Raw genomic sequence first — 27,676 nt, forward strand, 5'->3', positions numbered from 1 at the left:
TATACTTCCTACCGAGTGGTTTGTTACAACGCAGTGCGTTTTCCTTTGCCTATCAGCGTGTAATACAAGACTACTACACACCCCTGCGTCATCACAACAACGAAACTACATCAAACAAATTATTAAGGTTGTAAGCTGTCTGTTTAGCTCGACTAGGGACACAGGTGTTGAGTGAGGGCTGATGCTGATCCATCACAACTCATTCATGGTGAACGCCCTTTTAATCTGCCGGCACGCCAGCGGATTGGTCGCGCCGATCATGACGTCGAGCTTCCTGACGTCACAGGTATGATGGACAGCAAGATGATCCAATGATCGCAACCTAACAAAAGACTTTACAAATACAGAAGAGAAAGAACAAAATACAAAACACACGTGGAACGTAACAAAAGAAATAACGTTTATTGATTTGCACAAGATCACTGTGTGTCTGAAAAAATATATATTTAATTTATTATAATAAATAATTAATAATTATTGTTGTTATTTATTATTATATTTTGTTTTATTTATTTATCAATTGTTATTATTCATAATAATGAATTAATTAGTTATTGCATTATAACCCATTATATTAAAGCAGTACAGTGTGATAAGGAGTGCCACTAGCTGTGAAAGAAGCGCATTCCTTCAGACAGCATGGCTTGACCGATAGATGTATTATCCCGAGCGAGCGAGCGAGCGAGCGGGTGTCATCAGTGCTGTGACCCGGATGTCTCCACTCGTCTGATCCTCTTATCAGCGACAAGGGGACCGAGATGGATGTTGTCAACCAGGTAAGGCATTCAATCAGAGCTATTCACCTAATAATTACTCATGCACTGCAAAGTCCTCACGCTCATTCGCGTATAGGCCTAAAGGCAAAATGTTATTTGACTGACTAACAATGATTTTAAATGGACGGATAAAACGGAGTTTAAATTAATGACTTACCAGGACAAGAAAATACCTAGAGACGACGTCTCGTTGACTTTCAGGGAATCTCTGTTGGATGCAACCAAATAAAACACTACAGAAAACTGTTAGCAATTCAAGACAATTCGCGTAAAACCGATTAATAACAATAGGGTACAATCAGTGCATTGCGACTGTGGTATTTTATACTATGGGTCGGGATATATATTACTTAGTATGAATGACTGAACTGCGCAACTATTTTTAAACGGGGAGCTATTCAAACTGGCTGATCAAATAACTTAAAGTCTTTATTTTCATGGTCCCTCTTTGAGATTAGACATAAAATGACATGAGCCGTCCTCTGGTTATTTATCTGTATTTACGTTGATGTCCAATTCGCGAACGAATCGTCTTTTAAAACGGTTCTTTTTAATGATTTGAACGAACCGATTCATATAACGGTCGTAAATTATTCGACTCTCTAAGGAACAACTTTGGTAGTAAAAATGTGAGTGGGTGACATGTTGGAACCATATACAATCTATATAACCCAAACTACGTTTTATAACCCAAATCTATATAACCCAAAACGTATTAAATAAAACAGTCCGAGAGAACCGATTCGCTCAAATGAATCGGACTTCAGAATACATTTTTTTTAGACAGTGTCTGTCACGTATTACATTATAACAGAACAAGGATATCACAATCTGGATTACTATAGATGGCAAATGGTTTGCATGGGCACTAAAGAGTACAGTGAGAAACGATTGTGCGATTGTCTGCAGTGTGCTGCATTCACTCGCGTGCTCTCTGGCCTTATGCCCGCTGTGCGAGTCAAATAAATCGGCCTGTAGCCTGCAAAAGCTCGCCAGTTGCACTTTCATAAAGGAAACGTTGAGATAAGCAGCTTTGACTAATTCTAATGCTTGCAAAATCTCCCTCTCCTCGCACGTGCGCTCTATTGGTCGCTGCTCTGTCGTCATCACTGACGTAGGTAGGGACAGTCAGGTTATTAGAGTGTATTTAGAGAGAAAAAAATGTATTCAGAGAAAGGAGACAAATGCAACATACCTGTAATATTCATACAAATACGTGACTCTGTGCTCAGAAGTGATAAGCTGAAAATACTCTACATTCTACAGAAAGGCAGACAGACAGATATATACTTCAGATACAAAGATAGATACTCTTGTGAAAAAGCAGTGTGCATAATTGTGTTGAATGTGCACTTGTAGTGTACTTCAAATCAACTGTGAACGCTGTGAAATCAAGGAAATATACCTTATGAATTAAGTAAAAAAAAAAAAAAAACACACGACAAGTCAAATTGATTAGTAGACCCAGTTAAGTTAGTAGATGAAGTTAACTCAATTATTTAAGTAAGCATATAAAAAAAAAAAAAAAAAAATATATATATATATATATATATATATATATATATATATATATATTTATTTATGAGTTATGTGAACTTATTTCATTTGTGTTTACTAATATAATACTTTTAATATAAAGCAGCAAGCAGTTAGACAGTCTTTAAGGCTTATTGGCTCTTGGCCCGTCCTCAACCTAACCATCTTGTTAAAGAAATTGAACAAAAATAATGAGAATATCTTAAAATTTAATTTGTTAATCAAATACTAATTTCTTTTAGATAGATGTACCTTTTAGACCAAATATACTGTTGAATTTTTGGCATTTATTTAGGTATGTCCAACTCAAACCATCACATAAGTGATATTCAGAGACTTTACTAAAGGGATAGTTCACACAAAAATGAAAATTCTGTCATAATTTACTCACCCTCATGTTGTTCCAAACACGTAAGACATTCGTTCATCTTCAGAACGCAAATGAAGATCTTTTTAATGAAATCTGAGAGAGTTCTGTCCCTCCATTGACAGTCTACGCAACTACTAGAATGTATTTTATAGAATGTAAAACTATTAATGTTTTTATGACTATATCTTAACACACTTAAATACACTTTAAGTACAAAGGCAGAGGAGAAGCAGGCGTGGTGGATGTAATCACAGCCATATTAACTCTTATTATCCAAAACCAAAATGATAATCCAGGACAACAAGAACAAACGCAACAGCTTTTTAAACAGAGTTGGGGAGGTTAGAAATGTTTTTACAGTGTAGGAAACAAAGGAAACAAGAACAAAAACACAGGAAACAAGGAAAACACCTGATTTTATTCACACTGCTAGGCAGCCTGGACACCATGGACCAGATTTTCCCCTCAAAAAGGGAACCAATCACAGAACGGGGAGGGAGCAGCAAGACGATGATGACGTCTATGCGACACACCGAAGCAGTTTGTTTATATCTATGGATCCAACATGGCAGCAGACGCGAAGTTACCTTTCGATGCAGCCTTAGATAGTGTTCTAAGTAGTTTAGTCGCTGAACGCCATCGTGTACACATAAATCTCTGACCCATCGTCTTAGTCCTCGTCGAATTTCTGTCGCTCTACATACGTCATCTGGTATAATTGAAACGATTGGCTATGAGCTACGTACAGGCGCATTTGATAGACATTCGTAGCGCCCAATAAACGGCTCTGGGCATTCGTAAACCACGCCTCAAATACGAGAAAATGAACATGTGGTTCATGACGTTAGCCAGGCTAGAAAACACCATGAAAACCAACATAAACCTAACAACCTGATTGCAATTAATATTATTTTAAACTATAATACATTTATATTTAATTGCAATTAAATGTCCGAAAACATTACATTCAGTTCCTGTTTACATCCGGTATTAAGATGGGTTTTGGCCAATCGTATCACAAGTAGACGAGGGAGACACATTCCCGTTTACACCTGGTGTTTTAATCCGTCCACTTTCAACCACTTCTGTCCTGATGTCTTAGAGGCTCTATGGGCAGGTAAATGAAAATGTATGGGTTTATTCAGATATTTCGGTCTAATGGACAAAATAAACTTGAGCAACATATGCACGCGTCTGGAGACGACGGAAAAACATGCGGAGAGCAGCAGTTATCGTTTCTGCAGGATCACACCGTCCGTGAGTGTGTGATAGAAATCAGGAATGATGAGAGAACATTGTGCTTGGTATGTTTTTCATCTTCAAACTAAACTTGGGTCTTCAGCCGAGAAAGTTTAAATCCCGTCTGGCTAGAGCTCTTCCTGTAATGAATGCATTAGGTCAGTAGGAGGAGAGAAGACGGTCTTTTGTGGCTGTTCGAATGTTTACATTACAAAAGCAATCCTGTCGAATGTGTTTTCGACTACCTCTGGAAGTGGTGGAAAGTGAACAAGCTCAAAACGGTTTAGAAACCGTTTACACCTGTATTTAGGCTCGTCCACTTGTGATCCGATCGACTAAAACTCATCTTATTACCAAGTGTAAACTGGGCCTCAGTTTGCTATTATATCCATAATAGGTTCTCTTAAAAGTATGCTAAGTTGTACTTCTTTTTCACCTATAGATACATCAGGTTTGATGGTCTTTATAGCAGTAGTTTTTGTCATTGACATTATCTGTTTATTTGTTTTTCAGTTGGTCGCCACAGGGCAGTTCACAGTCATCAAGCAGCCATTAGGATTCATTAAAATCTTACAATGGGTGAGTAACTACAGTTCATGCAGTGTGTTTTTATCTTGCTATTTTTAATCCGTAACTCCTTTTCTTTTCTCTTTCCTTCATATTATTTCCTTCTAAAAACTGTAATCTCTTTAAAAATATGTGGGGTTGCAACTTTTAAAACTGTTATTTTACCAAAAGCACTGGTATTTCCTACAGGCACTGCAAATCTAGTTTAGTTTCTCTTAATTATAGCTGGCAGTAAATACAACACACACACACACACACACACACACACACACACACACACATGCACAGCTTGTGTGGGTGGCTGTGAACAGTCACTGCTGTTGCTTATGTAATGAGAGGAGCCGGACGGTAGTTTACAAGACAAGTGATGGTAAATCAAGACTGTCATTTACAAATCTTTAGATTCTAAGAGTTCAAGTGCCCCAGTATCTTTAGAAAATGCATTTGCAAATATGTGTGTTTTTGTGCATGTTTAAAGTTGTAAAATAGGTTTGTAGGTAGATATGTGTAAGCAGGGCTTGACATTAGCTTTTTTGCTCAGCAGCCGCTATGGCTTGTGGTTTTCCAAAGTTACTAGCCACTTAGCATTTTCACTGGCCACAATTCTGACATCGACACCATGGGGAAAAACTGCCATATAGATATTTTTTTATATTATCTCATAATTTGGCAGCAGGTTTATTAGGCTGCTGTCACTTTAAGACCTGACGCATGGATCCATTATACATGCGTTTTCTCTCTCAACTGTTTACATTCACTTAATAAATTTAAATATTCACTTAATACAACTGACTGTGTTTACGTGAATACTCCCTAAGACCGGCATTTTGACATTATTTTGTGTGTGTTTATCTGTTTAAACCCAATAAGCAGCGGAAAAGAACTAAATTTAGTGCTGAGAGGCGGCTTTATGTGCGTGCACTTTGGGTGTGAGAACAACATCTGTGGGAATAAGTAAAATTATGCTCGATCCCATGCCGAAATTCAAGCACTGTTACACCAACAATATTCATCTGGAGCAAATGAAAGGAGTGAGTGAGGGGAGACGGGTTTGTGTGTCACTCGCTGTCGGAGAAATTAGAGAGAGCGAGAAAGCGCAGCTGGTATCGTGTTCTGCGGAAAATGAGTATTGGAAGAGTTTCAGATATTTCAGTATTGATATGTATCGAAAAATCTGTATTTTTAACACTACATTGCACTTAGTTTATTATTTCAGATGCCTTTTTAAAAGACTACAATTGAAAAATGTGTATTCTATACAATTCAACCCTCCAGAGTGGCTAGTAGTGACTGCGTTACACGCCACTATTCGAGGTTTGACGGTTGTTAATGTCAAGCCCTGGGTGTAAGTAGGCCTAAGTATTGAGATATTGTTTTCCTTAAAGATTTAATTATTTTAAAATCTTAGATTTTACTGAGAGAACATTTTTATTATATATAGTTTGATATGAAATTGTGATAGTATGTTACAGTAAACGGTAAATTTCTTCTGAAATGTTTCCATTTAGGAAATAAAACAGTATTCATTTCATGGGTCCTTTTGAAAAAGAAGAGACATTGATATCTAATCTGGCACATCTGTAGAGTTAACAGCCTGGGCTTTGGTTTAATGTGATATGTCATGAATTTGTGCCCATTTCTGTCTAATTTTCCTCTTTAAAGCTTGCTCTAATTAATTGCTCAGAATTAGAGAGAAGTTTATAGTCACTGGACCGGAGCTGGCATGCATCCTCAGTTAACATATGGTCTCAGTTCTTCTCCAGCTAAAAAATGGCCCAATATTTAGTGGATGTTATGATGCCTTTATTGCATAAATACATTCACTTGCTATTAAAAACTTAACTCCCATTTGTCAGGCGCTGTGTAGGCTGTAGTGCACAATCACAAAGGATAACAAAAGGAGGCTTCCACTAGGAACACTTGGAACATTTTGTCCCATTGCCAAAAAGGAATCCAGGTCTGACTCCAGGTTTGGAACAAAAGAAAATATTTTACTTGTAGTCACATAATTCCTTATTACTTTCTTTCACCATTCTACATTCATTTATTCTGTTATTGTTGATAATCCTTAAAGGAACACAATGACTTTTTGGGACTTATTCACCGCATCCCCCAGAGTTAGATAAGTCCATACATACCCTTCTCATCTCCGTGCGTGCCATAACTCTGTCTGACGCACCCACCGCTAGCCTAGCTTAGCACAAAGACTGGAGGTAAACGGCTCCAGCTAGCATACTGCTCCCAATAAGTGACCAAATAACGCCAACATTTTCCTATTTACATGTTGTGATTTGTATAGTCACAGCGTGTACAAATAACAAGGTCACATGAGACACAGCCATCTTCTAAACCATATACATACTGGGAACTATATTCTCAGAAGGCGAAGCACTGCTACTTGGGCGGAGTGATTTACTCCAACTCTGAGCGAACTCTCCGCTCCTCACCACGGGGCTTCTCAGGTGCTGTGAGCAAATCACTCCGCCCAAGTAGCAGTGCTACGCCTTCTGAGAATATAGTTCCCAGTATGTATACGGTTAGAAGATGGCTGTGTCTCATGTGACCTTGTTATTTGTACACGCTGTGACTATACAAATGTTGGCGTTATTTTGTCACTTACTGGGAGCAGTATGCTAGCTGGAGCCGTTTACCTCCAGTCTTTGTGCTAAGCTAGGCTAGCGGTGGGTGCGTCAGACAGAGTTACGGCACGCACGGAGATGAAAAGGGTATGTATGGGATGGACTTACCTAATTCTTGGGGATACGGTGAATAAGCTGAAGTCCCAAAAAGTTGGCGTGTTCCTTTAAGGAATGCCTACAAGACTCCTGTCATAATTTGAAACTCATCCTAAATGGCAATTATCATACAGCAAATAATTCAATTCAATTCACATTTATTGTATAGCGCTTTTCACTCTACCGTTTTAAAGCAGCTTTGCAGAAAATGCACGTCTACATTACAATTTAGAGTGATCTGTTATCAGAGGTGACTGTGTCCAAGTTATATATTTCAGAAATGTACATATACAAATCACACAGTTAGCTTACAATGTATTAATTTAAGGCAGAAACAATGAGCTTGTTAAAGTAATGAATACATGTTGTTAACAAATGATTAGGATATATAGAACATTTTAAAACTACAGCATCACAAAGCAAAAGCCTAGATGGGAACACATAATTCCCAACGGGACCAGCAGGATAAATGTGTGGGGATTTTAACAGTCTTAAAACTCCCTCTGGGATTTCCTTGAACAGATCTGCAAGACATTATTCCAATACAACTCTAGTAGCAGCTTTCTGTTAAAGATTACACAATATCCAGTAGGATTCTAGGAATCAAATTATGATCTTAAATTCCTATCGGATGTTTTGATTCGTTTGATTTTTGGAATTTACTAATTATTTTCAACATCCGTCAAGCTAAAGTAGCCCCGACTTTATTAAAGCAAACGTGTTTTTTTACTTTCTGTTGTATTTTTGTATCTTTCTTATTATCTGCCCTGTTGCCTTCTCACAAATATAATCACTCAGTGCAAGTAATAACCCATTTCGTTTCCTAAGACACTCAGTCAGCCCAGAATAATGAAGTGTTGTGTTTGTTTTATCTGGTGCTTGTCCCATAATACATAATCAGTAACTATTTGTGTGCTGAGCTTCACAAGTTGCATAGAAGTTGTCCATTTGAGTCTGTGCACATGTGCTGTATGACTGTACTTAAATTCGAGTGAGCTTTCTAGCTAATATATGCCCATGCCTAGAAAATTTAGGAGCATTTATGCTGCGTTGCAATTAAAAAATGCACAGGGTCAATACTAAAAAACTAGTGTTAAAATTTGCTCAATGTAATAAAAAATTGAGCAAGTGACCAAACGTACAACAGTTGTTGTTTCCACGAGGAATGGTTAAGGTTAAAAAACAAAAGGTTAACAAAACACTAATAAATCAATAACTCTCCTATGCTGAAAGTAAAATGTTGAAACAACATCGCGATATCAATGTTGATTTGAAATTTGAGATTTTTATTTTATTTTTATTTTATTTGAAAAGTAAACACGGGCATTCGATCTTTATCCATGTTGCTGATCAATTTTGTGTATATTCAATGGATATAGTTCACCTAAGAATTCTGTCTCGCCCTCATGTCGTTTCAAACTTGTATGAATTTCTTGATTCTGCAAAACACAGAAGAAGATATAAAAAAATTGTCTTAGTGTTTTTTTGTCCATACAGGTCAGGTCAATGGAGACCAATGTTGTGCTCTTTAATGCTTATGACAGTGTCACGCCATTAGCTTAGCAACATGCTAATACCAAACTCTACTGAAATAAACTGCGCTGAGGGCTATTTGTGGCACGCAGAGGCTTTGGAGAGCGTTCCTAATCGTCACTGAGGCCGCCAACGGAGGCCGCTCACTATGTTTTGGAGCAGAGCTTATTTGTGTGTATGTGTGTAAATGTGCGTGTGTAGAGTGATGTGTAGTAGATCAGCACAGTGTGTGTAGTGACAGATGGTAAAGCACCTCAGTGAGATTAATAGCCGGATTTTCTATTCAATCGGATCTTCCTGCAGTGAAGGGAGGGTGTGGTAAAAATACTCTGACTAACTAATCTGTGTGTGTTTGTTTGTGTGTGTGTGTGTCTGCATCATTGTGACACCAGTGCTAGTGGGTGTTATTGTGTTAACTGTGATAATTCGTTAACGCCTCTTGTTTGTCACCTCAACTCATTTATATCTCAGTTTCCATGACAACAGGTGCAACAGTGGCTGTATATCTTTGAACTGTGCAGATTAGTAGATATTGTATTTTATATTTTATATGTGGTGTGATATACAACAGACGGTGAATTAACACAGAAACATGAACCATTCTCATTTCTGCATTTTCTCTTCATTTTATATTTGATATGAAACTCCCTTCTGTTTATTGCCATTATTAAATTAGAGTTTTACAAGTGAAATGTCTGAAATTTCAATACCTTCATGTGATGGTAAACACTATTCAAAAATTGGGTTCTGTAAGAAATTAATACTTTAATTCAGCAAGGATGCATTAAGTTGATCAAAAGTGACAAAGATATTTAAATTGTTACAAAAGATTTCTATTTCAAATAAATGCTGTTCATTTGAACTTTCTATTCATGAAAGAATCCCGAACACTGACAATAATCAGAAATGTTTCTTGAGCAGCAAATCAGCATGTTAGAATGATTTCTGAAGGATCATGTGACACTTTTAAAATATATTCAAACAGGTCTTTTAATTTGTAGTAATATTTTGTGGTCTACATATTTGCATATTACTGTGATGTCTTGTTTAATATAATCAAAAAAGCTTTTTCTAACCAGTGCTATAGGCTAAACTATATTGCATGACACTAGCATAATAGTTAAAAGCTCGTATCCGGTCTGGAATATAGTTTGGTTTATGGTTAGGGTTAGGGTTTGGAGACACCATTTATGAAATAAATGTAGTAGCCTTGAACCTGCCAGTCGTGGGTCTTTCATGCAGAGACTCACCTCATGTGTTTGCAATTTGCCTAATGATGCATTTAAAAGTTAATGACCAAACGTATCTTTACAAAAGTTCACAATCCTGTTGCAGATGAAATATAATGTGGATAACATTGAAATGTCAGATTAGATAGTGATTATTAATCACTCAAATCACCCCTTTATCTAAACCTCTTAACCGTGGGACTCGCACAGCCGCCATGTTTGTAGTTTTTAATACTTTTTATGTGTTTGTAGTTCTTATCGAATCCTCGTCCAACACGCAATGGGTTTGTGGGCAATATTAGCTGTTAGAGTTTTCACGGATCTGCAATTCATTCGGATTGTAACCGGAAAAATTTGACTATCCGGGTATCTTTGGAATACCCATTTCAACATTCTACGATTTGGGACACACTAATTCTATTTTTGAATACTATTTAAGACGGACAGTATGCGAATTGGGACACAGCAAATTAAGTATAAATTAAGTTAAGAGAGAGTCATTGAATCATTCATTCAAACAATTTTTTTTAATTTATTTTTTATTTTATTTTTATAATTCATTCAGATTCATTGAACAATTTAAATAGACTGCACCAATTACCAGTTTGACAAAACCTCTAGTAAATTACGTTATTTTGTTTAGTTGTCTGCTCAGAATCATGGGAGAAATTATGATCTCTTTTTGAAACCCCAAAAATTGTAATTCTCAATTAATCCAGAATTGTGCACCTCAAGCTGACAGGAAAAAACAAGTCTATTTATGCTGTTCATTTTTTTTTTTACGATTTATTTGTTGCTTGCAAAAACACAGTGAAAATAGGATATTTATTATATAGATTGTACGTTGTATATGGGCGTTTTCAGTACACACGTTTCATGCTAATTGCCATTCTTTACTTACACACTTATTTACTATAACAACTGTCTTTCTTTCTCCTTCTCAGTTCTTCGCCATCTTTGCGTTCTCCACCTGTGGCGGTTACTCTGGAGTGTTTCGTCTGAGCGTGGAGTGCAAGAACCGCACAGAAAGTGACCTGAACATTGAGGTTGAGTTTGAATACCCGTTCAGGTCAGTGTTCCACTGCCATTCCTGTCATATCAGATCACAGTACAGCAGACACAAGTCCTCAATGAATATCGACAGTCTTCCATTCTTTAATTGATGTGTTTGATTCACCTAGTTGTAAAGAAAGATTATATCATTTCATTTTTATAGATTTTTTCTCTATTTTTTAATGCAATGTTTTTGGAGATATTTAATTTTTTTTTTTTATTTACCTGTAAATGACTAGATTTTATCTTTAATTTAATTTAATAATAAAATGTAAGCACATTCTTTCACTTAAATACAAAACAACTCTTCATTACATCCAAAAACTTGTTAAAACAGCTCAAAAAGTCTCATATTGGGTGTCTTTGCTGACCTCTTGTGCAAAGAAATATAATTATTGCCACTAGATGGCCTTATTGCTCTCTTTGGAGCAAATTAAATGTTCCCCTGGATCCTAAAGTCAGTTTCTCTTGTAATATTAAAATTATTACCATTTATTTTGCATTTGTGTGCGTGTTCTGGATTGTAAATGTGTTCAAATCTAACTACGGGACTGTGCTATAAGTTTGTTTTATGTTTTGATAAATAATAAAAAAAAATCCCCATTTCCCATTCATTCCTATAGGAGTCAAATTGACCCACGAGGGAAGGATTTGTTACTGTTTTTAATACATGCACATAAACTCCTCGAATCCAGTAAAAAAATTTGTGTGTGTTCCAAGTCCAAGTGCGACAAAAGTCCTAAGGTCTTGGACCACTCCAATGAACGCTCAATTTTTATTACAACCTGCCATACTAGTCATTAGTTTTATTTTGTGTGAAACGTGTCGAGATCCACCAATAGCAAACCTCAACCATACAACTGATTCATGATGGACAAAATTAAAGGAGAACTCCGGTCAATTTTAACATTGAGCTCATTTTTTTGTACATTTGGAGTGCTGTCAATACAGAGAACAACGACAAAAATCGGTGTTGCCTACACCGAGTTATTCTATTTTTAAAATTTGCACCCTGTTGACTTCAATGGGGCAAGTACTAAACCTGCTTTTAGCCTCTTAACATCCTTGATGTGTCATTACAAGTGCACAGAAAATGTGAGTGATTCCTTCTGAGTGAACACGAGTGAGTCTGACTGCAGTAGATGTGAAAGAAATGTAAAAAATGATGTTATTTAAGCCAGCGCAAATACCTTTGTTTACATCCTGTTTTTCGGTTGAAGTCCAAAGTAGTCGATTGCCGAGTTCGCGCGCGTGATCATAGGTATTAAACCTATGCGTGTGAACTCTGCAATCGACTACTTTGGACTTCAACCGAAAAACAGGATGTAAACAAAGGTATTTGCGCTGGCTTAAATAACATCATTTTTTACATTTCTATCACATCTACTGCAGTCAGACTCACTCGTGTTCACTCAGAAGGAATCACTCACATTTTCTGTGCACTTGTAATGACACATCAAGGATGTTAAGAGGCTAAAAGCAGGTTTAGTACTTGCCCCATTGAAGTCAACAGGGTGCAAATTTTAAAAATAGAATAACTCGGTGTAGGCAACACCGATTTTTGTCGTTGTTCTCTGTATTGACAGCACTCCAAATGTACAAAAAAATGAGCTCAATGTTAAAATTGACCGGAGTTCTCCTTTAAGTCCCGCCCTAAATTTTTTCTTCTTCAAGAAACCGTTTCACTCGGATATACAATAGGAAAGAAAAGACTATTCCAACCTTCGTTTTACACCGACTTTAAAGGGTAACTCTCGTCAAAATGCAACCTAGGGTCTTTTTGTTAATCTACCCGAGGCAAACTTTTGTTTAAAAGCATAATTAGAATGAAAATGAAAATACGGTCAAACTTAAAAGTGGAGTTTCCAGTCAAATTGCCTTTTGAATGGGATGTCTTGGGGCACTTCTATGATAGCATCAAAAATAGCTATTTTTAAAACACTAAGAAGGCTCGACACAACATGAAACTTTGCTTGAAGTATCACCAGGGGCTCTACACATGAACTCCAGCATTGAGAACATTGTTTGTGTACACACAGTTTTCTAAAAAGAAAGATTTTGAACAACTCACTGTAGCTGTTGTTGTTTCCGGCCGCCGGCATTTTGTCAGTCAAAAATAGTCGATCTCCGAATGCAACGTAACAGGGAGGAGAGTAAAGATGGAAAGCTCCTAAAGCTTAGTTCCATATAAATTCACGGATAATTTGTTGTTTTGTCGTTAGTGAAAATCAATATTGACCTTGTATTTGAAAAAGGATCCTCATATAAGAAACAATACTAAAATTCAGAGTCAGTTCATTTGCATTCGGAGATCGACTATTTTTGACTGACAAAATGCCGGCGGACACAGCCGCAGTGAGTTGTTCAAAATCTTTCTTTTTAGTAAACACTGTGTACACAAACAATGTTCTCAATGCTGGAGTTCATGTGTAGAGCCCCTGGTGATACTTCGAGCAAAGTTTCATGTTGTGTCGAGCCTTCTTAGTGTTTTAAAAATAGCGATTTTTGATGCTATCATAGAAGTGCCCCAAGACATCCCATTCAAAAGGTAATTTGACCGAAAACGAAAATATGGTCAAACTTAGAAGTGGTGTTTCCATTCTAATTATGCTTTTAAACAAAAGTTTGCCTCGGGTAGATTAACAAAAAGACCCTAGGTTGCATTTTGGCGAGAGTTATGCTTTAAAGTGTCTATAGGGGCTTTCGCATCTGAGAAACCTTTTCATAGTTCCTAGAATTAATGGTGGAAGTACCCGCTTTTTGGCGTTTTCGCACCGCAGGAACTGGGAATGATTTTAGTTCTAGAAATGCCTTTACGGGGAACTAATTTAGCTCCTACTTCAGAGTAGGGCCTAAACCAGCACTATAGGAACTACCAGTGACGTTAATTTATGCTGATTGGCCGAATGCATGCAAACCACCAGCACCTGCATTTTAAAAAAAGCTATGTAAACACACAGATTATAGCCTATATATTTACTCCACGAACTAACTCTACGAACATGGAAAACAGTGATGGACCTCTTAACCTTTCACGCTAAGGAGAAAATTCAACGCAACTTTGAGGGGATTAAGTGAAACATGAATGTATTTCTCCTCAGATAGCGACATGGGGCATTAACCACACGGCAAACGCTAATACTTAGATAGGACTTTTAAACAGATCGTAAACTAATGAAGATGGAGAATGGGAACACTGTGTGCTCGGGCTCTGGCGTTCTCAGCGCCGTCAAAATGAAAGTCACAATAACAAGGGTGGCTTACGTCACTTCAGAGTTTCTACTGCCGATGTGAATGCAACCAGGAAAATGGCCCTAGGGGAACATTTATTTCTCAGGGAACCACCCTAGTTCCTACAACTAAGTTCCTAGAACTACCCAGTGTGAAAGGGGCTCATGATTCCATAGGAGAACCTTTTAAATTGATTCACCTGAATGCGCACACACTCTCACACATGAGTCAACTAAGCGATTTTAACCTTCTGACAGACATTTACCAAGTGTCTTTCTCCACAGACTGCACCAGGTATGGTTTGATGCTCCTTCATGTAAAGGGCCGGAACCTGAACGTCTCTTTCTGGTGGGAGACAACTCTTCGTCTGCTGAGTTCTTTGTCACCATTGGTGTCTTTTCCTTCCTTTATACAATGGCAGCCATGTCCGTGTACATCTTCCTCCTGGAGAAGTACCACGAGGGAAACAAAGGAGCTCAGGCTGTGAGTCTTCTTGCAGTCTCTTTCCTGTGAGGCAGATAGCCTTATGTGCCATTTTGAAATTATAGATTAAAAATTGAAATTTCAGATGATATAGATTTTATTTGAGCATAATCAGCATAAAACTGAATGACTTAAATGAGAGAAGAAGAAAAAAAAAACCTGCAAATCAGGTTTATTGGCAACATTTACAGACTTTCAGCTGTTTGCAATGAACAAATCAAACAAAAGTCATTTAAATAGTTCAGCACAACAAATCAGCACAAAAAAGGCAATCAAGCCTTGGGTATGCTTGGGATCATTGTCCTGATGGAAGGTCCAATGACGCCCAAGCTTCAGCTTCCTCACTGATGGCATGGCGTTTTCTCCTAGGATTTCTTGATACTTCAATGAATCCATCTTGCCTTCCACACGCTGCAGGTTTCGAGTGCCAGAGGATGCAAAGCAGCTCCAGAGCATCACCGAGCCACAACATGCTTAACTGTAGACACGGTGTTCTTTTCAGCATATGCTTTATTATTCTTCCTGCAGACATACAACTGATCCATAGGGATGAAAAATTCTGTGGCTTATTTAAATGATTTTGAGCACTTGGTGTACGTTCAGATATTTCATGTGTTCTAGCTCATGCACACCTGGTGCAAGTAATGAAGCCCTTGATTAGTTGCATCAGGTGTGGTTGAGACAACACCTGTTTTGCAGAGTTGTGCTGTTGTGAGGGATTCTGTTCAGGGGGTTGAATAATTTTGAGACTGCAGAAGTCATTAAAAGTTGCATTTTAAGTTGAAAGTTCAATTACTTTTGTTTGATTTGTTCATTGCAAACAGCTGAAAGTCTGTACATTTTGCCAATAAACCTGATTTGCAATGGGGGTTGAATAATTTTGATTACAACTGTATATCTTTCTTAATGTTAGTTTATAAAAATACAGCTGTTCTTTGTTAATGTTAACAGATACAACTTTTGATTTTAATAGTGTATCAGTAAATGTTGAAATTAACATTAACTAAGATTAGCTAACTAATGCTAACATTAGAATGAGATTAAGAATACAATCATGTGCGTACGCATATGTTGGGAACTAGGCACAGATTTTTTCGTGAGAAGTTCCCCTGTGTTTATAATCCATGCAATTAGTAGCAAATGAGACCCATTGTTTTGAAAATTGTTCTAAATGTAAAAGTATCAGTATCAGCCACTCAGAATCTATCCTGCTTTAAAGAGCATGTGCATTTAAGGCGAAAGATGATAAAACTTCAGCACACTTATAATAAACAGAACGTTAACATGCGTGGGCGTGGACGCTAATATAGTTATAGTAATAGTATTTGTAATTTTTTTTGGTTCACGTTAATATAGTAAACTAATGTTAACAAATTTAACCTTATTGTAAAGTGTTACCAACAATTTTAATAACCTATGATATTTTGTTAACCCATGTTACATGTTTTGTTAACCCTGTTACATTCAAAATATAATCAGTGGAAAATGTCTAATATGCCTTAACTAACAAATCTGTTTGAACCATAAAGTCTATCCCTTTAAATATTATAGATTTTAAAGGGGGAAATGCCACTGCATTGTAGTGTGGCAGCAAAACACATATACATTTTTTTTAATATCATATAACCTATTAAAATGTAATGGTGATTAGTATTCCAATGAAAAAAATAATAATAATTTGGTTTTGTTCTACAGGATTTTGTGGTGACAGCTGTTTTTACCTTCATGTGGTTGGTAAGTTCAGCGGCGTGGGCCAAAGGTCTCTCGGATGTTAAGAGGGCGACTGACCCCGACGAGGTCATCAACCTCATCACTGCATGTGATCATGAGGATAACCGCTGCAAAGAAATCCATGAGCCTGTGGTTTCCGGCCTGAACACATCTGTGGTGGGTACAGTCAATAATGTTATTATGCATATGTATTAAATGTATTTCTAGAATTTTATAATGACACGTGGGCAGTTGAGAAAGGTTGGACATTATGTTTATGAGCAATGACGAAATTATGTTACTCCTGTAAAATACTGTAGTCGTGCATTGATAATCAATCATTATGCTCCATTATACTCTGTTATATACAAACTCAGCCAGCAAGTGACCAACCTTCAATGTTGAAATGTGGTTAAATTATTATGCTTTTTCAGTTATGACCTTTCATGTAGTTTGTAATATAGCTGTTTATGAATGTAAAAGGTCTACAAAGCTCAATGTGCATGATAAATGGAGTTGTTGTCTCCAAAAAGAAAGAACTGATTTTGAACTGCCTCAAACTAGTTGTCAGTAATGCCAGTCTTACTTTCTGCAAGTGCAGAGGAAGCCTCTGAAGGTTAAATTAATATATGGTAATGGGTGTTTTGTTTCCGAAGCGCTAAAAGTGATAGACCAATCACAACAGACTGGGCCATCTGACCAATCAGAGTAGAGCAGGCTCTCGGAAAGGAGAGGTTTAGAGAAACAGAATCCTTTATCGAACTGTGAGAAAAAAGGTAATTCTGTAATGTATATTTATAAATTAAAGTGTTTTTTTTTTTTTTTTTTTACCGTAGATGCATGTAAATCTATTGGAGGATACCTCCGAAACAAATTTATGGAAACTTTGAAATAGCATAATAGGGGTTCTTTAATGCTAAATAAAGGCAAAATATTTACCTGCATGAGTCAACGATGACATTTTAATTCACCTATGTTAAAAAGATCAACGTTGATCCATGTTTTGAACAATCATCCAAATTGGTTTCGTTAATTGAAGGGGGAAAAAAAATGAAATAAAATATAAATATTGTAAAAAAAAAACACTTAATGCAGATTTTGCCTAGGCTACTAACTGAAAATAAACCAAGATTAGTTGCAACGTCCAGTGATAAAATCAGTATGTATGCTTATTCAGATGAAACTGGCAGTATTTTCATCAGGTAAAACAGGGTGAAGATGTTTTTGGGCATACCAATGAATGCACACAGTATGTGCAAGTAACCATTTGGCTCGTTTCTCTTATACCTGCAGGCGTTTGGGTTCTGTAATATGGTGCTATGGGCAGGGAACCTGTGGTTCGTCTTTAAGGAAACCGGTTGGCTTACAGCCTTTGCTGGCACTTACACAGCCTCTGGAGAGAAGCAGCCAGCCCCAGACTCCTTCGGCCAGGGTGGGCACAACTAAAAGACTGAAAATTAAAGCATGGAATTCACATAAATGATTATGCTCTCAGTGCATAAGTTCATATAAGCTTATGTATTATTACTACCAAGTTTTTTGTTGCTGTTATAAACATTTATATTTAGGTTAGTGTGAATCTCAAGAAGAAATGAAGTCAGTATTACAGTAATGAGGATAAAAGAATATGATTTGAATAATATGCTTAATTGTCATTATAATAATGTCAGTGCAAAAATGACATTTGAATGATCCTACAAATAGGCTTATCTTCTGTATCCAAAGTATAATTTTAATTTGTAATTTCTGACACATATTCTTGACAAGTTTTATAAGATTCACCCTTATAGAACTTTCAGGATAATTATCATTTGAAATTTGTGACATTTTAAGGCTTGCAAAGGTCATTATCCTATTTAATTATATATTTTTTTAAATGTATTTTTCTAGGCTATGGACAAGAAGGTTATGGACAGGACCCTTACGCTGGCTCTCAGGGCGGTTACCAGCCCGAATACGGCCAACAGGGCGAAGGTGGCGGTTACAACCAAGGAGTGTATGGTCAGGGTGAGCCCACCTCCTTCTCCAATGAGATGTGAGCCCGGCTCCGCTGGCTGAAGCTCTGCACTGGTGAGTGAACAAGCTGTAAGTGTACAAGACGTTCCCTTTCAAAGTGGAACTTCAAAGATGCGTCATGGAGTTGACACTATAGGGAACATCTCGGTTTATATTGTAACGTCCGTTCCCTGATGGAAGAAATGAGACGTGGTGTCGATGACTGAAACTAGGAGTTGCACTAGGGGTCAACGTGCATTTTGAGCGCAAACCGCATTGGCAGTTTATATACGCTATTACGAGTCTTTAGCCAATGCTTAAGCGGTCTCATATGCATCAACCCGAGTGGCACAACCACCGCCGAGGACACCATATGCCCCAGGACCCTCTGAAATTGTTTCAGTGGAACCGCTGTTTTTACTCTGAATGTCTTTAGGGAGTTCAGCATTGTGAGACGTGAACAGCCCGAAAGGGAGGAACTTGTACTGGTATGCCCAACCCTTGAAAGCGAACCGAAGATGTCAGGATGTGCTTGTGTGATAACATCTTGAATGAGAGCTTGTGCAGCACCTGATTCAAAAGTCGGAGGTCTAAGATTGGTCGTAACCCACCGCCTTTCTTTGGTATGATAAAGTAAGGGCTGTAGAAACCCTTCATCTCGGATGGAGGGCCAGGCTCTTATTGCGTCCTTCGCCAATAGGACTGCAGTTTCTGCACGCAGGACAGGGGCATATTTTCCTGCCACTGAGGTGAACAGAACTCTAAACCTGGATGGGGGCCTGGCGAACTGAATCGTATGGCCAATTCTGAGCCAGTACAACCGATTGGAAAGTGCTAACTAGGCTTCGAACTCCGCACGAGCCGCACTAGAGGAACAATTGTTTTTGACCTTTCCCTGCGGTTGGACAGCAAAGCTACGTGTCCTGATCCTGTGGCTGTGGGTGTACTGGAACACCTACCTTGCTCCGTAACCGCCAACTCGAACCGGCCTGTGACGGTTGAGGAAGCTGCCTCTGAACGCGCTACACTGACCTGTGCGGTGATTTGGGTGAGTCACGTCCGCACATGAGTAGGCAGTAAGTCTGTCTATCATGTCCGGACTGTGAACTATGTGACCCAGAGAATGAGGAAGTTGCTCTTTCTTTCTTTGTGGGTACCGCTGCCACTTGGGTGAGCGGCGGAACAAAAAGAAAATGAAACCGAAGATTCTCCACCCAGCCCTCCACCGGGGCACATCATCCTGGGCAAGAGTAGCTCCTCTCATCTCTGCAGGCAGCTCGACAAGCAACTGAGGTGACTCTATCTCTTACCAGAAAAGAGAGTTGCGATCACATTGTTCCCATGATCATGTTCTTGCAATGATAACATGAGCCATCCACGAAAGCTGTCTCAACGTGTTTTTGACCCAGACACGTGAGACAAAGATTGTGGCCGTCCGAGGACAAGAGTTATTGGCTGCACCCAGAAACACTCAGGCGGAAAGGCATCTTTACAAAAATGCTCTTCGTCTGTGCTTGCTCCTTTAGCTCTGCACTTATCCATGCCCTTTTCCACAAGAAAGTCCGCTGCAATGCACCGTAACACCAGCAATTTGTTTCCTTTTTAGAGGATGAATGGATTGAGCTTGTGTATAGATGACACCCACTCGGCTCCGAAAAACAAATCTGAATGAGTGCTGTGAATATGCACAAACATAAAGGGCATAGCATAAACTGACTCCACGGATTACTTATCCGGAGTCAGAGTACATCAACCCCAAGGGATCATTCAAAATTTAGACTGTATAGTGGCGGCATTCCCTAAGCCAGTATCTTCCAATAGTAAGAGAAGATACCCAAGCTTCTGTTCTCTATAGTAAGGTAAGTCTATTAAAGTATATCAACTACAACCACTACTTCCAAGGGGAGAATGCAAACTTCATGAGAAGGTATGCTGTGATAATCCTCAAGTTCAGGGAAGAAGGAGGTGGTAACGAGTGAACATTCAACGTAAAACTTTAATCACAAAATAAACAAACAACAAAACAAAACGACTGTCGGCCTCACGGACAACTGTCACGTATAAATGCAATAAAACACAACATAAAGTCCAGGTCTGGTCCTCTCTCATCCTTTACTGTCGTTACTCCTCCTTTAATCCTTCCGGAGCTCCTCTGTGGGACTCGAGACGTTCATCATAAAACTTACTCATAATATTATTGCCAAAGACTCTTGCCACCAAATCCCAACCCTTACGGAAACTGCAGGGGAGCTTCAGCTCTACTTAATTACAGTAGAGCAATTAGGGGAGAGCGATCACGCCCTGCCTGAGCACAGGTAATTTTTCAGGATCCATAAAAGACTCCATTCACTCATCTAAGTAATAGAGTGCTACAATAACAAGGAGTACCAGGCAAACTACCTCTATTTGTCAGGTTCTTAGAACATTAATCATACTAGAGAGAATTTACTCTAAAGGGAATCAAAAACACTACTTTAAGGCGAGACACAGCAGGCAAAAACATCGTTTTTTTTTTACTGGTCAATTTTGAGATTTGGGGATATTTGTCTTCAATAACACGTCTTCTTTCAGACTTGTGTTGAAAAAAAGTCCGAAATACACATTTAGGTCTTTATTTTATTACACTTTGTCTGTTTGCGTCTGTAGATTTCTCATAAATTCAACAAAAGTTCGCGTTCTTAATCAATGTGCTGCTCCGCGATCTCTGCCGTCAGCCTGTCATCAGAAGCACCGTTAGGAAGCTCTCTCTGTTGTGTACAATCCTGTCGGATCCAAATATGGTCATTTCCTTTTTATCAGCAACCAATCGTGAAAGTAAAAGGGCTGAATGCGCAATCTCATTGGCTGATGAAAAATCTTTAAAGCCCGTTTTCTCAAAATGACTTTTCTCTCATTCTCCAAGTCCGAAATATCCACTTCTGTAGCACCTATATACACCAAACTTTCCAGACTTGTACCTAGTTATATTATGAAGACATTTACAGAGGGATTTGTAAATATATTATTCCTAGCCTGATTTATATAACATTTTATTCCAAAAAACATGGCGAAAATCTTTTTTTTAAGGCTATTGACAGTATTTTCTGATTTACAGGATAACAAAAGTAGATATCCATAAATCCCTCTGTAATTTTTTTCCCATCTAATATGTGAACACAATGAAAAAATAATTTTTAACCTGGCTTTATCCAATACTGAGATATCGTTTTTTAAAATATATGCAAATTAGTGCATATTTGATTAGATATTGCCTGATTTGCATATTTAAACATTAAATTACAGAAAACTTGTAATACATTTTTTTCTCATCTTAATGTAGGTTATCAACTGGGAAAGTTTCATGGTGATATCTGCTAGTTAAAATTTTTACCCTATTCACCTGTAGTGTCTCGCCTTAAGACCCAACAACGGTTGGGGAGGGAGGTAATGTGTTAGTTTACCTTACTGAACCCTAAGGAGTATACTATAAAGCAGCTGATCAAAGGGAGCATGCAAGGCACCTAAACCTCAGTAATTAGCCCTTCAGGCTACAACTTTCAATGTTGCCGCTCCTCTAAGGGGAAGCCTACATCTCTACTTGTACTCAGGAAAAGGAGGAAAATTTAATAAAGAAAATTAAAATAAGGAAAATTAAAATACCTCTCATCACTTAGACTCTAAACCCTAAGGAAGCACAGGGGAGCTTAGGCTTTACTTAAAAAACCCAGAACACTGGGGGAGAGCAGCTTTGAGTTAAGGCACCCTGTATAAGACCCACTATAGCTAGTGCTTTGTCTTTTTCTATTAGCACTAGCATTAGACCATAGTATGTGAGATAACAAGGAGGGATGCCCCACAGGAAAACTTTCTCTACTTTCTCTACTATAAGCATTGTCATACCGGGTCCATAGTAGATGACCCACCCAAAGTCAAGCTATATCCCTGCTTCAAGATTCAACAATAGTTGGAGAGGGAGGCAAACAAAATAGAAGGAACTATACTACCCACCTAATTTCGTTCACCTTGCATCAAGCTTTAGGGCTATCCAAAGGGGAGATATGATCCTACCACAATTCAGACAGAGAAGCAAACAAGAGAAAGGCAGGCTGCAGTTTGCCAATAACTCTCATCCACCATACTCCAAAACAAGGAGGATGCAGGGGAGCTTATGCCCTTTTCAAAAAACCCAGTACACACGAGAGCAGCTCGGCCCTGACTTTAGTAAAGGCACTTCTCCAGGACCTGCTATAGCTAGCTCTTTACTCCAGCACTAACTATAGTATCCAATAGATAACCAGGAGGGATGCCCCGCAGTCCGTCTACCTCTACTTTTCAGGTTCTTGAACCTGGGTTTTACTAGAGAGGCCTATAAAGCACCCATCCAAAGAGGAGAATATATGCCTGCTTCATGACATAGTAGTTAGGGAGGGAGGTAAATGAAGTAGAGGGTATCTATACTACCCTACATAACTCCATTTACCCTGGCTCAACACTTGGGGAATCTGCAATGCAGCCATCCACAGAGACGTGTACAATTCTACTTTAGACCTTAACATAGGGGAGAATATAGCTCAAACCTGGAAAATGATACTTCAGGACATCAGAGTGGAGTAAGAGAGATGCCAGTGACAATCAACCTCTGCCTGCAACCACTGACAAATGCCACTCTCACCTTGGGGGGCATGTGAAGCTGAAGTATCTTTGCCGAAAACATGCCGGCATACATAAGCAATCAAGCACTGCTCAGCAATATGAAATAAGTGACAGAAAGAGTGGTTTCAGATTCCTGATTTTTCTAACCAAAAACGCAAATTTTATAACCTTTATTTTACCACATTGAGATTAAGAATCTCTTTTACAAGAGCGTCCTGGCCAAGACTGACAGACACAGCACGTTTGAGTTTAACAAATAACATCCAACAATACATACTCATTTACACACACAAGCAAATCCAATTCAATTTCAATATCAATACATAACTAGCTAAAACATCTACAGCCCGATGTTTCATTCTCCAAATAATTTAAAACTACTTTAAAAGTGTCCAACGGAACCAGTTTCCTCAGTTTCAATGTACTTTGCAAACAATTCCAGGCAGAGCGAGCAGCAAATTTAAATGCCTTTTTCCCAAATTCAGTACGTACCATTGGAACAGACAGTAAAAATAATTCCTGTGACCGGAGGCTATAGCTACAAGCATACTTTTTACAGATGTGTGTACAAAGATATGAAGGAAGTAAACCCAGGATAGATTTATAAATAAAAACATGCCATTGTTTTTGTCTTCGGATGGACAACGCAGACCAGCCAACCCGAGCATACAACACACAATGATGAGTGAGGGTTTTAAGATTTGTTATGAACCTCAGTGCACCATGATAAACAGTGTCTAAAGCATGTAAACACTGTGAAGATGCATGCATATATATAACATCACCGTAGTCCAGTACAGACATAAAAGTCGCTGCAACAAGCCTCTTTTTTGCCTCAAAGGAAAGACAGGATTTGATTCTAAAGTAAAAACCCAATTTCACTTTCAATCTTTTCACCAGTTGCTGGACATGAGGGCCAAAGGAGAGAGCGTCATCAATTAAAATCCCCAGATACCTATACTGAGACACAAACTCAATTTCTGAACCTTGGGACGTAGTAATAGGCAGAAGATTATTATGAGGGATTGATTTGGATTTAGAAAACAACATGAATTTTGTTTTATCAACATTTAAAACTAGTTTTAATTCAAATAAGTTACGCTGAACAATCAAATGCAAGCTGTAACTGAGAGAGAGCCAGATTGGGTGTGGATGCTGAACTATATATAACTGTATCATCAGCGTAATAATGAAACTTTACATTATGAACATTATGATCAATATTATTTATATATAGAGTAAATAGGAGTGGTCCAAGGACTGACCCCTGTGGCACACCTTTAGTGACATTGAGTGAACCAGAGATAAAACCTTCTGCCTGTACACATTGAGTTCTGTTTGAAAGATAGTTATTAAACCAACCAATCGTATGTTTAGATAATCCAATACTGACAAGTCGTTGTATCAGTAAAGTATGATCAACAGTATCAAATGCTTTTGATAGATCGATGAATAAGGCTGCACAGTGTTTTTTGTTTTCAACAGATTCAATAAAATCATTTAGTACCTTTAAGGCTGCCGTAGTTGTGCTATGTTGTTTTCTAAAACCAGATTGAAAATCAGACAGGGTATTATTAACAGACAGAAATTCTTTTAATTGATTGTTGACAAATGTTTCGAGGACTTTGACAGCTTGGAAATGGGCCGGTAATTATTTGGGTGTGTGGGATCTCCGCCTTTAAACAGGGGAAGGACAAAAGCTGATTTCCATATAAGTGGAATTTCATTTAAGTGAAAGGTTAAAAATATGAGTCAGAGGTGGGGCAATAAAATCAGCTGCTAGCTTTAAAATGTAAGGTTCTAAATTATCAGGACCTGCCGATTTCGAAACATCTAAAGATTTAAGGGCTTTGCACACCTCGGAGATTGCAATTGGTGAAAAGTTGAATGATTGACTATGAACAAGCGGCTCCTGATGACAGAAAAGCTGATGACGTGTATTACAGGTACCCTTTAATACTCACAGGCGCTCCACATTATGACGTCGTGGACGGCCATATGCCAATGATTATTGGCTTTTGTTTACACATGCTTCAGACTCGGGTCATACTAATGGTGTCAACCATAGTGTCAACTCCATGACGCAGCGCAGAAGTTCCAGTTCAAAAGGGAACAAAATATGAAACAAGTAACATTTTGGTATTTGATCTACTTTCAACATTTTTACTGCATACATACATCCATACCATACAGTGTGGTCCAAACATCTGTGTCCAATAGGCCTACTAAAGATGCATGCAAAAATATATATAATTTTATACAATTTATTACATTTATAAATTATGTTATCTGCATAAATATTTGAGTAAAATCATATATTTGTTATTTTAGCTTTTTTAATGATGGCTGCTCTTGAGTTGCCTGAACTCCACATATCTATTTTTTTAACTTTCCAATCAACATTTTAAAGGGGTCATATTATAAATTTTACATTGTACACTACCGATCAAAGTTTTGGGACAGTACGAATTTTTTTATGTTTTTGATAGAAGTCTCTTATGCTCACCAATGCTGCATTTATTCGATCTAAGAAACAGCAAAACAGTAATAGTGTGAAATATTATTACAATTGAAAAAAACTGTTTTCTATTTGAATATATTTTAAAATGTAGTTAATTCCCGTAATGGCAAAGCAAAACTTTCAGCATCATTACTGCAGTCTTCAGTGTCACGTGATCCCTCAGAAATCATTCCAGCTGATGCTCAAGAAACATTTCTTATCATAATTAATGTTGAAAACAGTTGTGTTGCTTCATATTTTTGTGGAAATCATAATACTTTTTTCAGGATTCTTTGATGTTTAGAAAGGTCAAAAGAACAGCGTTTAATTGAAACTTAATTTAATTGAAATTTTTGTAACATTATAAATGCCTTTACTGTCACTTTTGATCAATTTTATGTGTCCTTGCTGAATAAAGGTTTTGTTTTGCCATTATAACTTTTAAGAAAATGCCCAGTATGCTGAACACCTGTATATTGTACACTACACTGTGCACAGTACACAAAAATATAGTATATACTTAGTCATATATTTTTTTAAGTGAATACAATTATGATGTTTTTATTTAGTTGTTTTAACATTTATACACATTTTCATTGATAAAAATGTTAAATTCTTTGCAGATCACAGCAAGAGGACGTCGTGTGATCAGCCAGCATGGAAACTACTAGCTATGTTTCCACTGTCTTCAGTTGGTTTAAAGGGAAGGGGGTGGGTGGTGTTAAAGCACAAATAAGAAATCTTTTCAGGGTTGATATTAACATCATAACCAAGAGGAAACAATTGGGACCCAGGAGGAAGTATGAGACCCCAATTTCAACATACTATCTATTACATGGAATCCAGCAGGAGATTATCCATCCTATTATAATGAGGAAAAACTTGAATATGCTACCAAAAAAATTACGGAAACCTATGATGTATATGTTATGTTCGGGGAGCCGTTTGAATGAAGTATAGTAATATTAAACTGAATGTGTTTTTCTGTGGTGTAAATATGAATTCATTAGATATACTGTATTGTGAATTTAACTTATTGTTGCTTTTTTTTGTGTAGTCCCCACATTTGTTTTTATTTCCCCTATATCTTACCACTTCACCACCTCAATCATTCAACCCATGGTAAGAGATCTGACCTTCAACCTCCCACTGAATGTTTTTTTCTTTCTTTTTTATTTGTGTGAAACATGTGAAAGGTTCGTAAGAACACATCGATTAAGTAGTATAAAAGTTCTGTATTTGTCAAGTGTTAACAAAGGTCAGTAGTCTTAGATAAAACTGGTAGGGAGAGAAACCGAGTAACAGAAAAGTTTAAGAACAAAGTGAAACAGGAAGTACAGGCCACTATTTTTTCAAAATGTGAACAAATTATGCACATGCACAAGATACATTTCCTTTTATGTTTTGGTTATATGTCCGAACTTTTATAATTCAAAGCACAAATATATTTTTGGTGCTATAAAAACGGCTTGTAGGAGAACACAGTGAACGCTTCGCTTCAGTCATGGGTGCTTCAGTACTTGATTGTTTAGTTTTTCTAGTTGTGTGAAACGCCACTGATGCTCTTATTCAGACATGAGTGTGAATGACCCCTTTATATTCTTTCTGAAAAAGATTTCCATGTGTTTTGGCTTTTTGTTCACACTGATATGTGTGTGTTTTTATGCTGTCTCTGTCTCTCTGCCTTTACATGAAGGTCCATATTGCTTTCTTTCTCTCCCTCATTATAACATCTGATAATGCAAAATAAAATAATGTTAGAGAATGACGAGTGATGACATTAATGCTCCAGTGTGTTTATTTTAGTAGCGCTTTTATGAATTCCAATGTCTCACATTTTTGTAGGACCAGTATATATATATAAAGCTATTTTCATTTCACTATGGAGTTAGAGAGAAGAGACAAGAATAAGGATAACTTTTGGTTAAAATGATTATCTTCAGGTTGAAACATTTTGAGTTCTTGAATGCAAGATCTATCATTCTGTATCATATTCCTGATCTTACTGCAGACATTGTTGACGCCTTTCACGACCAGAAGAGGGAGACGTTCAGTAAATTACATGACCTTGATGGAAATTTGAAACT

At 37.6% G+C, this 27,676-nt stretch overlaps 1 protein-coding gene across 1 annotated transcript; it reads left to right on the forward strand.

Annotated features, from left to right (window-relative positions):
* Window positions 1–616: 616 nt before the first annotated feature.
* sypb (synaptophysin b) lies at window positions 617–27,676 on the forward strand. The gene is made up of 8 exons (XM_084388400.1): window positions 617–776; window positions 4,435–4,500; window positions 10,930–11,054; window positions 14,554–14,752; window positions 16,448–16,639; window positions 17,756–17,894; window positions 18,353–18,532; window positions 26,213–27,676. Exons 1-7 carry the CDS (start codon window positions 759–761, stop codon window positions 18,499–18,501), a joined length of 888 nt encoding a protein of 295 aa, XP_084244526.1. The 5' UTR covers window positions 617–758; the 3' UTR covers window positions 18,502–18,532; window positions 26,213–27,676.

This window comes from Rutilus rutilus, assembly GCF_951802725.1.
Source record: "Rutilus rutilus genome assembly, chromosome: 19".
In the NCBI taxonomy this organism is placed as follows: Eukaryota; Metazoa; Chordata; class Actinopteri; order Cypriniformes; family Leuciscidae; genus Rutilus; species Rutilus rutilus.